The sequence below is a fragment of the Canis lupus genome, chromosome 24, assembly GCF_011100685.1.
Source record: "Canis lupus familiaris isolate Mischka breed German Shepherd chromosome 24, alternate assembly UU_Cfam_GSD_1.0, whole genome shotgun sequence".
Taxonomy (NCBI): domain Eukaryota; kingdom Metazoa; phylum Chordata; class Mammalia; order Carnivora; family Canidae; genus Canis; species Canis lupus.
Window position 1 is genome coordinate 17964028 of NC_049245.1, and position 12735 is coordinate 17976762.

Below are 12735 nucleotides of genomic sequence, written 5' to 3' on the forward strand. Positions count from 1 at the left end.
AAGTAGAGGTCACTGAGCACCCTAAGGCAGTACAAAGAAAGGCTGTAGTAGCCAAAGCAGGGTATAGAGCCTACCAGCTGACAGTTTGGGGGTGCACCGCTACCATCCCCAGGATCTCTCCAGGGAGCTAGTCTTTGCCTCTTGCAGAGCACAGGAATGGAAGCAGCTCCTGGGGCTCTGGTGCCTGCTTCTTGTCCAGAGATGGCTGCCTCAAAAACTCCATGAAGATATTCCCCAATCTATCTGGCTGCTCGGGGCCAACCCTCCCCCTACCCCAGTAGACATGCCTCACTCCCCTCTCCCAGAGCTGCCTCCTAAGGTGTAACCAAGTGCTGCAGCCCCTCCACATTTGTAACAACACGTATCCAATCCTTAATAAGTGCCAGGGACCATTTTAAGATTGATGTAGATAAACTCATTTAATACACTAGATCTATCTTTATATACCTATAAAATTTTACTATTCATCTCCATTTTACAGCTGAGGAAACAGAGGCACAGAGAGGTTAATCAAAGGCACAGAGTGACAAAACAGAGTGAGTGAAAGTCAGAGTGGGGTGCAGCCCTGGGCCACCCGACACTGCAGAGTAGCACCCTTACCCACCAGGCACTCTGCCTCTTATAACCCTCAAGTCTACCAGGCAGGGCAGGGGACAGGGGGCAGCTGTCAGTGTTTACCTACTCTGAGTCAGGCATTTGACAAACACTCATATGCTTCAATCTCAGAAGAACCAAGTGGAGATGAGCCATGATACTCACTGTCCATGTGGGGAAGCAAGACCAGAGAAGTCTGATCATCTGCCAAGGCCACACAGCCCAGGAAAGGGTGGGCCTGAAATCCAAACCACCCAACAGGCTTCTCCTCCCCAAATCTTCCTCTCCTGACCCCACCAAGCTCAAGAACATGGAGACCAGAAGGGAGGGAAAAGGAAGGGGGATGAGGCGGGTGGAGAAAGACTTCAGAGGCAGGCCTTAGTCTAGCAGCTGCCTTATGTTCCCCAGGGGTCCAGGAGAACCTCTGGACCTCCACCACTTCTTGGGGGACCTCAAGCAGCCATGTCCCTGGAGATAGACCATCCTGATGATCCTACAGTAATGGCTGAGCTTTTGGGGTCTGGAGGAAGGTCCCATGGGGTCCCTCACCCTGCATATCTGGCTAGCCACCGGATGCCAGGGCAGGATGGGGGACACTGCTGATGTTGCTGCACAATCCAGCAGCATCTCCTGATCTGTGGACTTGGGCAAGTGGGTATACAGCCTAGATGGGGGTACCTCACTTCCTCCAGAGAATAAAGGTGACAATCCAGATTGCAGGATAGGCAAGGTCTGGAGCACAGGGGGAGGGCATGAGCTGGGACAGAAATCTGGCCTGAGGCTCCCCTCTGACCCCTGGCTCTGCCAGCCCCACAAAGGGGACAAGGCAGGAAGACAGCATAATCCTTGATGTGGCTAAACATCCCAGGGGGAAGGGAGCTGATCCATGGCAGGGAGGGCCCAGGGGCTTCACTGGAGCAGGCGCCGCCTATATAGCACAGCCAGGAGCATGGCCAGAAACACCCCCGTGGTGGCTACCCCAAGCCACGGAGCCCAGGAGCTGGCCTGGACGGGCTCCTCCTCGACTGTGGGCTGTGGAGTGGCACGTGGCCCAGGATTATGCTCCAGTAGGTCAGCGCTGGGATCCTGGACCACTTGGATCCTGATGGAATCCACCGACTGGTACTCATTCTCCTCTGGGGCATTGTCAGGCCCCGCGCCCAAGGACCTGCTGTAGCTGAGGGCCAGGTCCGCAGAACAGCCCGAGAATGGCTCACTGTCCACCTGGGAGGCCAGCCTGCCTGGCTTGCTCAGCTCCAACTCAGAGCCCCAGCCAGCAGAGCTACGGTCTAGGCCGGGCAAGCTGTCTCTGGTGGAAATGTCTGTGGGTACTGGAGCCGTTGCAGTCTCCTGGGAAAGAAAGGAGGGGCTAGAAGGGACTGGAGATGACTCCATTCCTGGCCAGAGTGTGAACTAGAATCCCAACCCTCTAATTTCCAGCCCATAGTCCAGTGAGGAAGCCACACCCTCTTGGAGACTCAACCCATTGATTCTGCAGGAGGGCAGTGGGGAAGGGGGGGCGGGGCCTGAGGCTCTGCAAAGGTATCAGTAGTGACTTCCTTCAAGGCACCCCTCTCCCTACTCCCCGGCCTGCCTGTGAGCTCACCCTCATGCCCTTCCCTGGGCCCTGGGTGGCTGTGGCATCATCCTTCTGTGACATTTTGCCTAGGCTGAGGGCTATGGAGCAGCCACAGGGTCAGAGGCCTGGCCATGTGCCTGAAGGGTCCAACGGACTTGGTTCCTCTGTCAGACCGCAGCAGCAAGGCCTCAGGTGCAGGCCCAGAGGGGGCAGCTGTGGGGGGCTGGGTCAGTGTGGCTCCCTCAGGCTGCTTTAATCCAGCTTAAGACTGCTGTCTGTAAAGCCCTGGTCACAGAAGGGCAGACTGGATATCCTAGGGGCAAAAATCAAGGCACTGAGGCAGACAGGCCACCCTGCTCTACCCATCACTGTTCCGTCTGCCAAACAGCACTGCTGAGTTTAACCAGGAGCTGCAAGCTCTAAACAGGCCACCCAGCCCTCCTGAGGCAGCAGCACTTAAGAGCTCTAATGATTATTAGTATTCTAAAGGTGGTGGTGTGGTGTCTGGACAAGGCTAGATCTCAGCTCTCTCCCTACACCCTCAAGAAGAAGCCATGGAACAGCCCAGGCTAGAGGCTGAATGGAGACTAGAAAGGGTCCAAGAACAGGGCTTGGGGGGAAAGCCTGGATCACTGCTAGAAGGGAGAGACTCACCCCTGAGGGTACGTTGCTGCTGATGCTGGGCACTGTGTTGGCAGGCCCCTTGCTGGGCACTGTGCTTGCGGACATCTTGTGGTCAGGCACCAGGCCAGCAGGCACTCTGGGGGGCACTGTGCCCGCACGTGTTGAGTTGATGGGCAGTTTGGACGGTGGTAGACTCGTAGTGGGCATTGTACCAGAGGGTTTTGAGCTGGCAGGCAACTTGGAAGGCGCCATCCTGTCAAATGTTGAGTGGGTAGGCACCTTGGAGGGTGCTGTGCTGGTGGTCAGTGCACCAGTGGACACCCCTGCCATGGTGGAGCAGATGGTGGCCTCACCATGGTCGCCAGCAACCCCTGCAGAGGCCGAGCCAGGGGAAGAGGAGGTAGTGCCGGTGGACAGAGCTAATGCTGAGGGTGCAGGCAAACGGCTGGCCCTGGGGATGGAGCGGCTCAGGGGTTTGAAGGAGACAGTTGGAGACACAGGCCCACGGGCTGACGTGAGGCCGGAGGCAGTGCCTACAGGTGGCAAAATAAAAGGGGAAACACAAACCACAGGACCGTTACCCTAAAATCACAGTCGCCTTGGGATCAGAAGGCTGAAGAAAAATCTCTATAGCCTAGCTCAAGTACCTACTGCATCCAGGCCTCCCAACCTCCCAGCCGTGGAGTCCCTCTGGTCATTGTACCCCAGGCCCAACGGTCCAACTACTGCAGGTGCACCTGTGGTCCTCTCTATCCTTAGTTCGGGACCTAAAACTGCATCTATTCTCTCATGAGAGTGAAATGATCCTTTCCCCTGACAGCATCTAGGAGTTTGCAGATCGTTAATTATCCTCCGCTCTTTCTTCTCCTGTCTGGAACACCCCCCCCCCCTTTCCTCCTGCGTCTACTCCCTAGCTTGGTACAATTTTGGATGCTCCCGCCTCTGCCACCTTCCCCTCCCCGACCAGCAGGAGCCATCCTGGACCAGGGCGAGGTGGCTCTAGTAGAAGAGTTCACAGTAGTCATATGGCACCAGAGGGCCCCCCAGCCCCAAGTATGTGCAAATCTCCCAGGAGGCCTAAGGACTCGAGGGAAAGGGGGGCAGGAACAAAGCCAACCTTGAGAGGAGGGCCTGAACTAGGGCAAACAGGAGGGAGCAGAGGATGATGATTACCCATGGAACCTCTGAGAACACACATGTCAGGCTCTAACGCTGACAAAGGCCTGGAGTAATTCGGATGTACCACCTCACTGCCCCCAAAACCTAACACCACAGAATCTTTCAGGACCCATGTCCATGCATGTCCTGATATCTAAGTGCCCTCTGCCTCCCTGGTCCACTTCAGTCCCCTGAAGCTCCCATTTCCTGAAAGGTGTTCTACTGCAAGCTGACACTGAACAGCATAAATGGGTGCTTGGGAAAGGTTTTTGGAGTGACATGGGCATAGGGCGCTAAGATGGCTTCTCTGAGCCTTTAACTGTTCCCGTGCCTTGTGGCTATCCCAGGGACACCAAAGGCAGGGAAGACCATAGTGCTCCACAGAACACAGTTTAGGAAATAACGATGCAGAGACATGCCAGCCTGAGAGGTCAGAGTGGACAGCTCTATATTCCCAAGGTGGGGGTGCAAAGATCTAGTGTGGGGGTCCGGGCCCTCACCTGATGAAAATAATACTTCCTCTGGGGGCTGAGAGGCTTTAGTGGTTCACTGGCAGCTAGAGCCCCTCTTGGGGCAGGGCAGTGCCTAAGGGTTCCCCTGCCAGGAGATGGCCCCGGCCTTCTGCACCATCCTACAGGTCCTGGAGAACCCCTGCAGTGTCAGTCCCCTTGGAAGAGTCCCTAATCCTTTTCCTCTAGCTATATCCACACCTTCTGCAATGTGAGATGGGGTCTGGCACCCTACTCCTTGACTCTGCTAGCCTCGTGCTTTGCTCTGGCCCACAGAATAAGGTAGGAGGAAAGCTGTCAGTTCTGAGCCTTTGTCCCAGGAGCCTGCTCTCTCAGAATTCTGCTCAGCTGCAATGAAAGAGACTTATCTGGTGAAGGATGAGGACTCACTGAAGCAAACCAAGGGGCCCCAGCCAAAAGGCTTACGCAGAGTGTGCATGTGTGCCAGTGTGTACACAAGAGGGAATTTAGCCAAGATCTGAAGAACTACTCTGAGCCAGCCCAAATTGCTGACCCACAGAATCAGGAGGGAAATAGTCCTATCTTAAGCTACTAGATGCTGGAATGGTTTGTGACATGCAAAATACTGATATGCCCTCTAAGGATTCGGGTTGCTCCCTGAGGTATATCCTCTTTATTCCCACCCTTGCCTCCTGTCCATGGAAGCCAGAGGGGCAACTCTAGTCTTCACCCTCACTGGGAGGTCAGAGAGGCCTGTAACTCCAGATTCCACACATACCTGCTATATGGGCACCGCCCAGCCCTGTATCCTGCTCCTGATGCCCACTGGCAGTCAGAGGGTTGACAGCTGCCATGTCAGAGGAGGGCTCCCGGGGGCCAGCTGGCCTTCTCACAGCCCCAGAATGGGGCATCTGGGGGACTTTCTTTGAACTCTGCAAGAGGGAAAATAGAAATGAGGCAGTTGCTTCTCCCAGAAATGGGCATCTCCTACAGGCCTCAGCCCGTGCCAAAAAGCACAGAAACCAAGGAAGCCCCTGGCCCTGGCTTTGGTCCTTGACAGACCCTCTGCCTACAGAAACCTACCTCATAGAAAACACAAACCATCCCATGGGGAGACTCTATTCATCTGCCTGCCCCATAAAAGGTCTCCCTCTCTGAGGCTGCTGCACAGACCCCTTTCTTGGACTTCAAGTCCATGGTCTGGTGTTTCCTGGACACACCCCATTGTCCGCTTATCACATCCAGATAGAATCAGTCATTTTCCCCCTGAATTTGACTTTGCTGGCAATGATAACTCCATCCATCCCCTTACTTCCAGCTTTCCCAGTATCCCTCCACTCATGGTTCCCCGGTCCCTCAATCTAGTTCAACATCTCATCACATGAACCAGTGCAAAGACCTCAAAACTGTGACCTCACAGCAGGTTGATAAGAGGGTTGGGGGCTGCCACAGGGTGAAGCCCTGGTCAGCAGTCTGAAAGCCAATTTGGAGCATATCTCCATTGAGGAAGCCCTGAGGTTCTGAGCAGAGATTAGGCATGATTTGTGATGGAGACACAAAAGCAGGGGGCCCAAAGTAGACTGTGAGGACGCACCTCTTCCAGGGACTCTGGTAGCTGGGTGTCCTGGACAGGCAAGGGGAAACTTGGCTCCTCCTCTCTGTAGCCGTTGGTGGGTGTACTGGGGGCCACAGCAGGTGCAGGGGGCCCTGGAACCTCAGCAGGAACTAACTGTGGCTCCGCTGGGGCTGGGGGGTGGTTTGAGACCCCTGGGGGACAAAGATATAGTGATGTCAAGGGAACACTAGGAATGCTCCCAGTGACAGGAGAGGCCTAGGTGTTCCTGGCCCCCTGGATTGATAACTCTCAGCCCCCTGAAGCTCCCAAAGCTGTCCTGATGTGGGATGTACTTAGAAGAGACAAGATTCACTGAGTGGGAGACAGTAGCAGGAAGGAGAAAGAAGGGAAGGAGGGAGGGAGGGAGGATAACAAGGAGGTAGAAGGGATAGGGCGAGCACATGGGGCACCTCACAAGCCTCTCACCACCTAGACTGGGTCAGCAGTTGCCATTTCTCTGTCCTCTGGCATTCTGGAACCCAGTGGCTCTCTCTTCCTCGTTGTGGATGGCTGTCACCACTAACTGACCCCTCAGAAAAAAAGAAAGGAAGGGAAGGAAGGAAAAAAGAAAGAAAGCCAACAGGAGACTATTATAAGGCTATAAATCTGAGCAGGGTCTCAGGAGCTGTCTCTAGTTTGAAACATAAGTAGGGCTGGCTTGAGTTTTCTTCCTGTTTTGACCCCTCAGATCTGTCCTCACCAGATCCCTCTGGGCACCTGGCCTGGCAGGGAGCATCGAGAGGGGGCTAAGGAGTAACACAGCTGGGGTGGAGGACCTAGAAAGCTCCAGGGTAAGCTAGGGGGAGAGGAAGAGATGAGGGAAAGAAAAGGAGGAATCTATGAGGGATAAAGAGGAGACAGTGAAGGGAGGGGAAGAGAAGAGAGGAGTGGAGAGAGGAAGGTAAACTGAGGGTGAGATAGGAGGAAGTGAGAAAGAGGTGGGAGGCAAGTGTCGTAGCCACATAAATTAGAGGAAGCCTCATTTGCTGAGCACATGGGAGGTGTCCAGCCCCAGCTAAGCACTCAACACGCCATCCATCATCCCTTGGTATCCACCACAGTCCTACGATGTAGAAGTCTGGTCGTTAGTCCCATTTTACAGAGGAGAAGACTGAGGTTTAAGAGAAATTAAGGGACTTTGCCAAAGAGACATGGTTAGCAAGAGGCTAAGCTGGGATCTACACCCAGGTTTGTCTACTGCCCAGGCATGGTGGGAGGGAGGATGTCAGAGGGAGGCAGGAAGTACAGGGGGGAGGGGACAGGCTGAATGGAGGCCAGGGGAACAGACATGGGTTCCATGAGGAGGGCCAGGGCAGGAAGCTCACCGGACAGGTTGCTCTGGTAGACACGGGCCACTTCGTCAGCCAGACTAGCCAGCTCACAGACCCTCAGCGCCTTGATGAAGGATTCTACCCAGCCGGTCCGCCGCCGAAGGCTGTTAAAGAGCTCCCAGAGGGTGCCCTGGTTCCCCCAGAGCTGGTAAGAGGCCCGCAGTCGATCCTGGAAGACACAGCCAGCTGCCCTGCTCAAGCCAGGTGGCCCTGGCCCCTTTCCCACTCGGGAGAGGATAGCTGCAGAGGCTCCAAGTAGCCCCAAGAGCGAAGCAGCCATCTGAAACTAGGTCAGAGCCTAGGACAAGACCAGTGTTTGAGGCGGGTACCAGGAAATAAGCTCTTACTATGTGCCAGGCCCCACACTTGGGGCGCTGCAAGAATTATCTCATGTAATGCTATTGCCCCTACTCTACTGGTGAGGAAGCCGAAGTAAGTACTTCTTACTTAGCAGAAGTAAAGAGCCTACAGACAGATCCCAGTTAGTCTATCCCCAAAACCTATGGTTTGTTTATGCAGCCCCCAAGGCAAAAAGAAAGGGTTTGGATTAGCAGAGTAGGAAAGGGTGTAGAGGGAACAAAAGATAAAAGGGGGCAAAAGGGACAGTAAGAGAAAGCCAACCCTAATAATCAGGAGCATGGGGCCCTGGAAGATCCTGATAAGGAATCTCAGGGCGACAGGGGTTCTAGATCCACTGAAATCCCACATACAGATGAGCAACCAGACAGCAGAAATGAAAACCCACAGGAAACATTTACTGCAAAATGAGTCACAAGGCATCCCCACAAGCCCCCAGATACAAGGGAGGGGGCCGGACACCACCACCTCCCCCCATCAGCCACAGGCCTGCGGCGCCACCACCACCACAGCTTCGTGGTGGAAGCAGAGTGCTGGTGCCCTCTGGGAGCAGCTAAATCTAGGAGGCGGCCAGCTCCACTTCACTTGGGGCCACAGCAGAGCAGTCTGGCTCTCGTGAACTCTCGAAACAGAGCCCTGGGCTCCCTGTCAGGACAGGGTCCCCTGACAAGGAGAATGGAGTCAACACAGCACGAACAACGATAAGAAAGACAAAGTAAAGTCCCAATGGAAGCAGGAGATGGGACTGAGGCCCAGAAATCTCAGGCAGCCAGCACCCTATATTTTAGCACTACACCATATGGACACGAGAGGGAGCTCAGCCACGTCGCAAAGGCCAGCCTGAATCACACTTCATTCTCCGAGTTAGAGAAGCATCAAGGTCAAGAAGCAGGATGGAGTGCCCAAGTGGCTCAGTCGGTTAAGCAGTTAAGTGCCTGCCTTCAGCTCAGGCCATGATCCCAGGTTCTGGGATCACGCCCCACATCGGGCTTCCTGTGCGGGAAGAGGAAGTCTGCTTCTCCCTCTCCCTCTGCTCTCTATCTCAAATTTAAAAAAAAAATCTTTAAAAAATTTAAAAAGAAAGAAAAGCAGGATGCAGATGACAGAGAAGGAAGGAGTTGGCCCTGGCTCTGGGCAAAGCTCTGGCGCCCCTGCCCCCCCCCCCCCCCCCCCCCCCCCCCCCGCCCCGGGTCAGCTGTCACGCCCCTGCTCACCTGGTCGCTTGTTGTAAGGCAGGACAAGTAAGGGAGTATCTCCAGAACATGAATACGGCCAAAATTGCTGAAATGGTGGCGGATATACTCGTAAGTCTTGTCCTCAGCAAACGTCATCGCTGTCTAGGTTCTACAGTGACACAGAGGCTCTGGCCCATAAAAGGATGGATGGAGAGGGAAAAAAGGACTGAAAGAAAACACACCACATATGGCAACAGAGTTGGGAGTGGGGTTGGACAGAAGGCAATCACTTCTCTTTCTCAACTCTCTGCAATGTTTGCTTTTTTCTTTAATCAACCAATTTTATTACTGCCTGAGTCCCAGAGGCCCTCAATAAACCTACTTAAAAATGAAATTGATGACCAAAAGAAATCATATCCGGGAAAGAAAAAAAAAGAAATCATATCCAAAAGAAAGAAAGAAATCAGATCCAGATCTAGGCCCCATTTCTGCCCGCCCTGCAGGTTGGTCAGTGTTGGGGAGGGTTCTGACTCCCTGCCATGGTCCCAAGGTCTGTATGTGTCCCTAGTCGCTGATAGCAAGAGGACTCCACCAAGGACTGCTGCTTCTTTGGGGTACACTAGAAAAAAGAGAAAAAAGCCCCAAAATAATAATAGGATCATCCTACTTTAAAGGTCAAGAAAATGAGGTACCAAGAAATTAAGGGGCTTGCTAGTTAGCAGAAGAGCAAAGATCAGAGGTCAGGTCCTTTCCAGAACATGACCGCAAGCCCACCATTAAAGCTTGCCACATACATGTTCTTAGGATAGGAGGCTAGTTCCACTCACCGTATGATCTAGGGCAAATTACCGGCTTTCTACAGTCTTCTCTTTACCCCTAAAATGACTCAGAGGGCTTGTTTTGACAATACAGTAGCTCAACTGCATAAGCCTGACATTTACAAGTGCCTCAATTACTAGCAATTGCTACTACTTGCTTAGGTAGGACTTACCACAATTTGCAATTATAGATGGGGTTGTCTGTGAGTTCCTTACCTGCCTCCCCCTCAGGGAGAGCTGCAGGGAATAAGAGGGACAAGATCTCTGCCATCATCCAATTTATATTCTATTGGGGTGGGACAGATAACAAATCAGTAAACACGTACATAAATAAGAATTCCAAATAGTAACCAAGTTATGAAGAAAATAAACCAGGGTTTTGAGACAGAATCCCTGGAGAAGGACGTGCTGCATGAACAGAGGTGGTCAGGTAAGTCTTTCTGAATTGGTGACATTTGAGCTGAGCCATTCTGAGCTGCAAGATCAGCATTTTGGGCGGAGGGCACAGCAATTTAAAAGTCCTAAGGTGGAAATGACCTTGGCATGTTTGAAGAACAGAAAGCAGGTCTGGGTGGTCCAGGTTTAGAAAGCTAAGGGGAGGGGAAGGGATCAAGGTCAAGGAGGTTCTGAAAAGTGGTGGCTCATGTGCAGTGTTGCAGGAAAGGACTCTGGGGGTTGTTATTTTTGCTTTGGGGGGTTTCTTGGAGTGAAATGGGAAGCCACTGGGGGTTCTGAGCAGAGAAGGGAGAGGATCTGACTTATGTTAAAGACCTCTCTGGTAGTTGTGAGGACCTGGATTGTACAGAGGCCAGGATGGAAGCAGGGAGACAATTGGGAGGCTGAAGCAGGGGGCCACAGGATGGGTATGGCCAGAATGCTGCCCATGGAGATGGTGAGAGGTGGCTGGATTCCTAGTGGGTCCTGGATGTGGGAAGTGAGGGAGAGAGAAGAATCAAGGATAACTCCTCAGGCACTAGGTAGATGGATGGTGCCATTTAGGCAGGCCAGAGAACCTGGTGGAGAAGCTGTGGTGCAGAGAGGATTCCAAAGCTCCATTTTGATCAGGTGATCATAGTGTCTCAAGTCTGAGACACTATGACATGTCCAAGTGGGTTTTCTGGGAAGAAAGGGGTCAGAAGAGGAGCCAGACTGGAGCAAAAATGTGGGTGTGTGGCTTGGGTGGGACTCTAGAAGATAATGTTGCAGAGCAGAGCTGGGGCCACCAGTCTGTCACCCATATGGGAAATGGGGCAGTAGTCCTGTCTGCTGGCCTCATAGCCTCATGTGGCATGCCTTGCTCTGTCAGCCACCAGGTGCTACATTATTGGTGTGGCAAGTGTCAATGACAGAAGTCAAGAGGTTCAAGAAGATGGGGCAGGGGTCCTCTGAGCGTTCAGGAGATGAGCAAAGAACTCTAAGGTGGCTAAATGACGCTTTTCTCCTTTCTTTCCATGGCATGTGGGGAGGGACAAGGATAGAGTCAGGTGATACATTCTTCTGCATCTGAGCCGCAGCCCTAAGGACAAGAGTTTGGGGGGTATGGAAGTAGAACATGCTCCAACCAAAAAGGAAGGAAGCCCATATTTGTTCATATTTATTCATGATCTACTATAGGCAGGCACATTCTAATTTTCTTTCCTTTAGGAGAGGAGAAATGATGCTGGGTTGTACAAACAGACCAGTGGCCCTAACAGGATTTGAACCCAGGACTTGCTGTCTCATTGCAGTTCACCATACACCTTACAGAACATAGGGGCTGCTGCAACAAGTGAGACTCACAGCCCCAGAGGGACCAAGGCCACTGCCTGGGTGAGGGGAGTCCTCAGATGGGGGTGTGCCAGGGAGGCTGAAAGACGTAGTCCCTTCTCTTGTAGGAATAGTATGTAAATCATTCAGACAAGGCTGACTGCATGCTAACCTGCCCTGTTCGGCAGTCGCAGTTCTCAGATCGCTGACTGTCCTTCCAGAAGTTTTTAAGGCTCCACAGCGTGCACAGAACGTCGTTTTTTGGTTGTGTTTTTTTTTCCCCCAATGTTTTCCTAGCAGCTCCTTCCGGTCTCAGAGAAGGGCGGACTGACGCTGCGAGAAGTTCCTACCTTGAATGCCCCGGACGCGCTGAGTGCGTCCCGGAAAGAAATAACCACCCGGAGGAGAGAGGCGAGGCCTCACTGATTTGGCTCCAATTCCTGGAAGGAACCAGGCCCGCGGAGGGAGGGAGGGAGGCTGTTCTGGTCAGATGTCACCACCGAGAACTGTCAAGGCCCGGGGGAGGACGGCGGCCTCTAGGCGCGGCCGCAGCTCCGGGAGGTTAGGCCTCGCCCCAGGGTCACCCCCGGCCTGCGGGGCGCTGGAGGCACTCAGCAGCCAGCGCCTGTCTGCTCCCCCAACCTCCCCTCCCGCCCGAGCACACGACCCACGCCCCCCCGCCCCGCCCGGCGCTGCCGCGAAGCGCGGCGCCTCGGGACCGGCTCTAACCCAGCCCCGCGCAGCCAGTCCCGTCCCCGGACCCCCGTGCGCCCCGGTGGGCTCCGCGTCCCGCTCCGCTCTTGCCTCCGCTGACCACCGCTCCGAAAGCCATCGGCGCGCCCAGAGCCCAGGGGACCGACCGCGCCCGGGACGGCTAACTTACCTCGGTAGCCACTACCCGGCTACCCGCGGACCTCCGCAGACACCCCGGAACCCTCCCCTGCAGGAGGGGGCGCGGCAGAGAGGGGCGGGACCGCGAGGCCATTGGCCAGGCGGCGGGGGCGGGGCGTGGCGGCCAGCCTGAGCCACTGGGCCGCGGGGGTGGGCGCTTGGCAGTGGTTCGAGGGCCTGGACCCGCGGGACAGGCGCTCCGGGCAGACCTAGGCTCCTGCTGGGGCGCAGAGGATCAGATTATTTTGTTTGTCCAGAACAAACTTCCAGGGGAAATACAGAATCTGGCTAGAACTCAAGTGGCTGACCGACCTCGGAGTCAGTGCTCGGCTGGGTCCCCATGCTTCCTACGCCAAGCAATCACTCCTCCTGAGTAA

The 12735-nt window shown here is 54.3% G+C and overlaps 1 protein-coding gene across 1 annotated transcript; it reads right to left on the reverse strand.

The window, feature by feature from the left end:
• Positions 1-1318: 1318 nt before the first annotated feature.
• MAVS (mitochondrial antiviral signaling protein) lies at positions 1319-12369 on the reverse strand. Its single transcript, NM_001122609.1, is given in 7 exon segments — positions 1319-1944; positions 2828-3330; positions 5204-5357; positions 6020-6192; positions 7366-7540; positions 8943-9129; positions 12351-12369. Coding segments are annotated over 6 exon segments (1563 nt in total). The 5' UTR covers positions 9060-9129; positions 12351-12369; the 3' UTR covers positions 1319-1503.
• Positions 12370-12735: the final 366 nt, after the last annotated feature.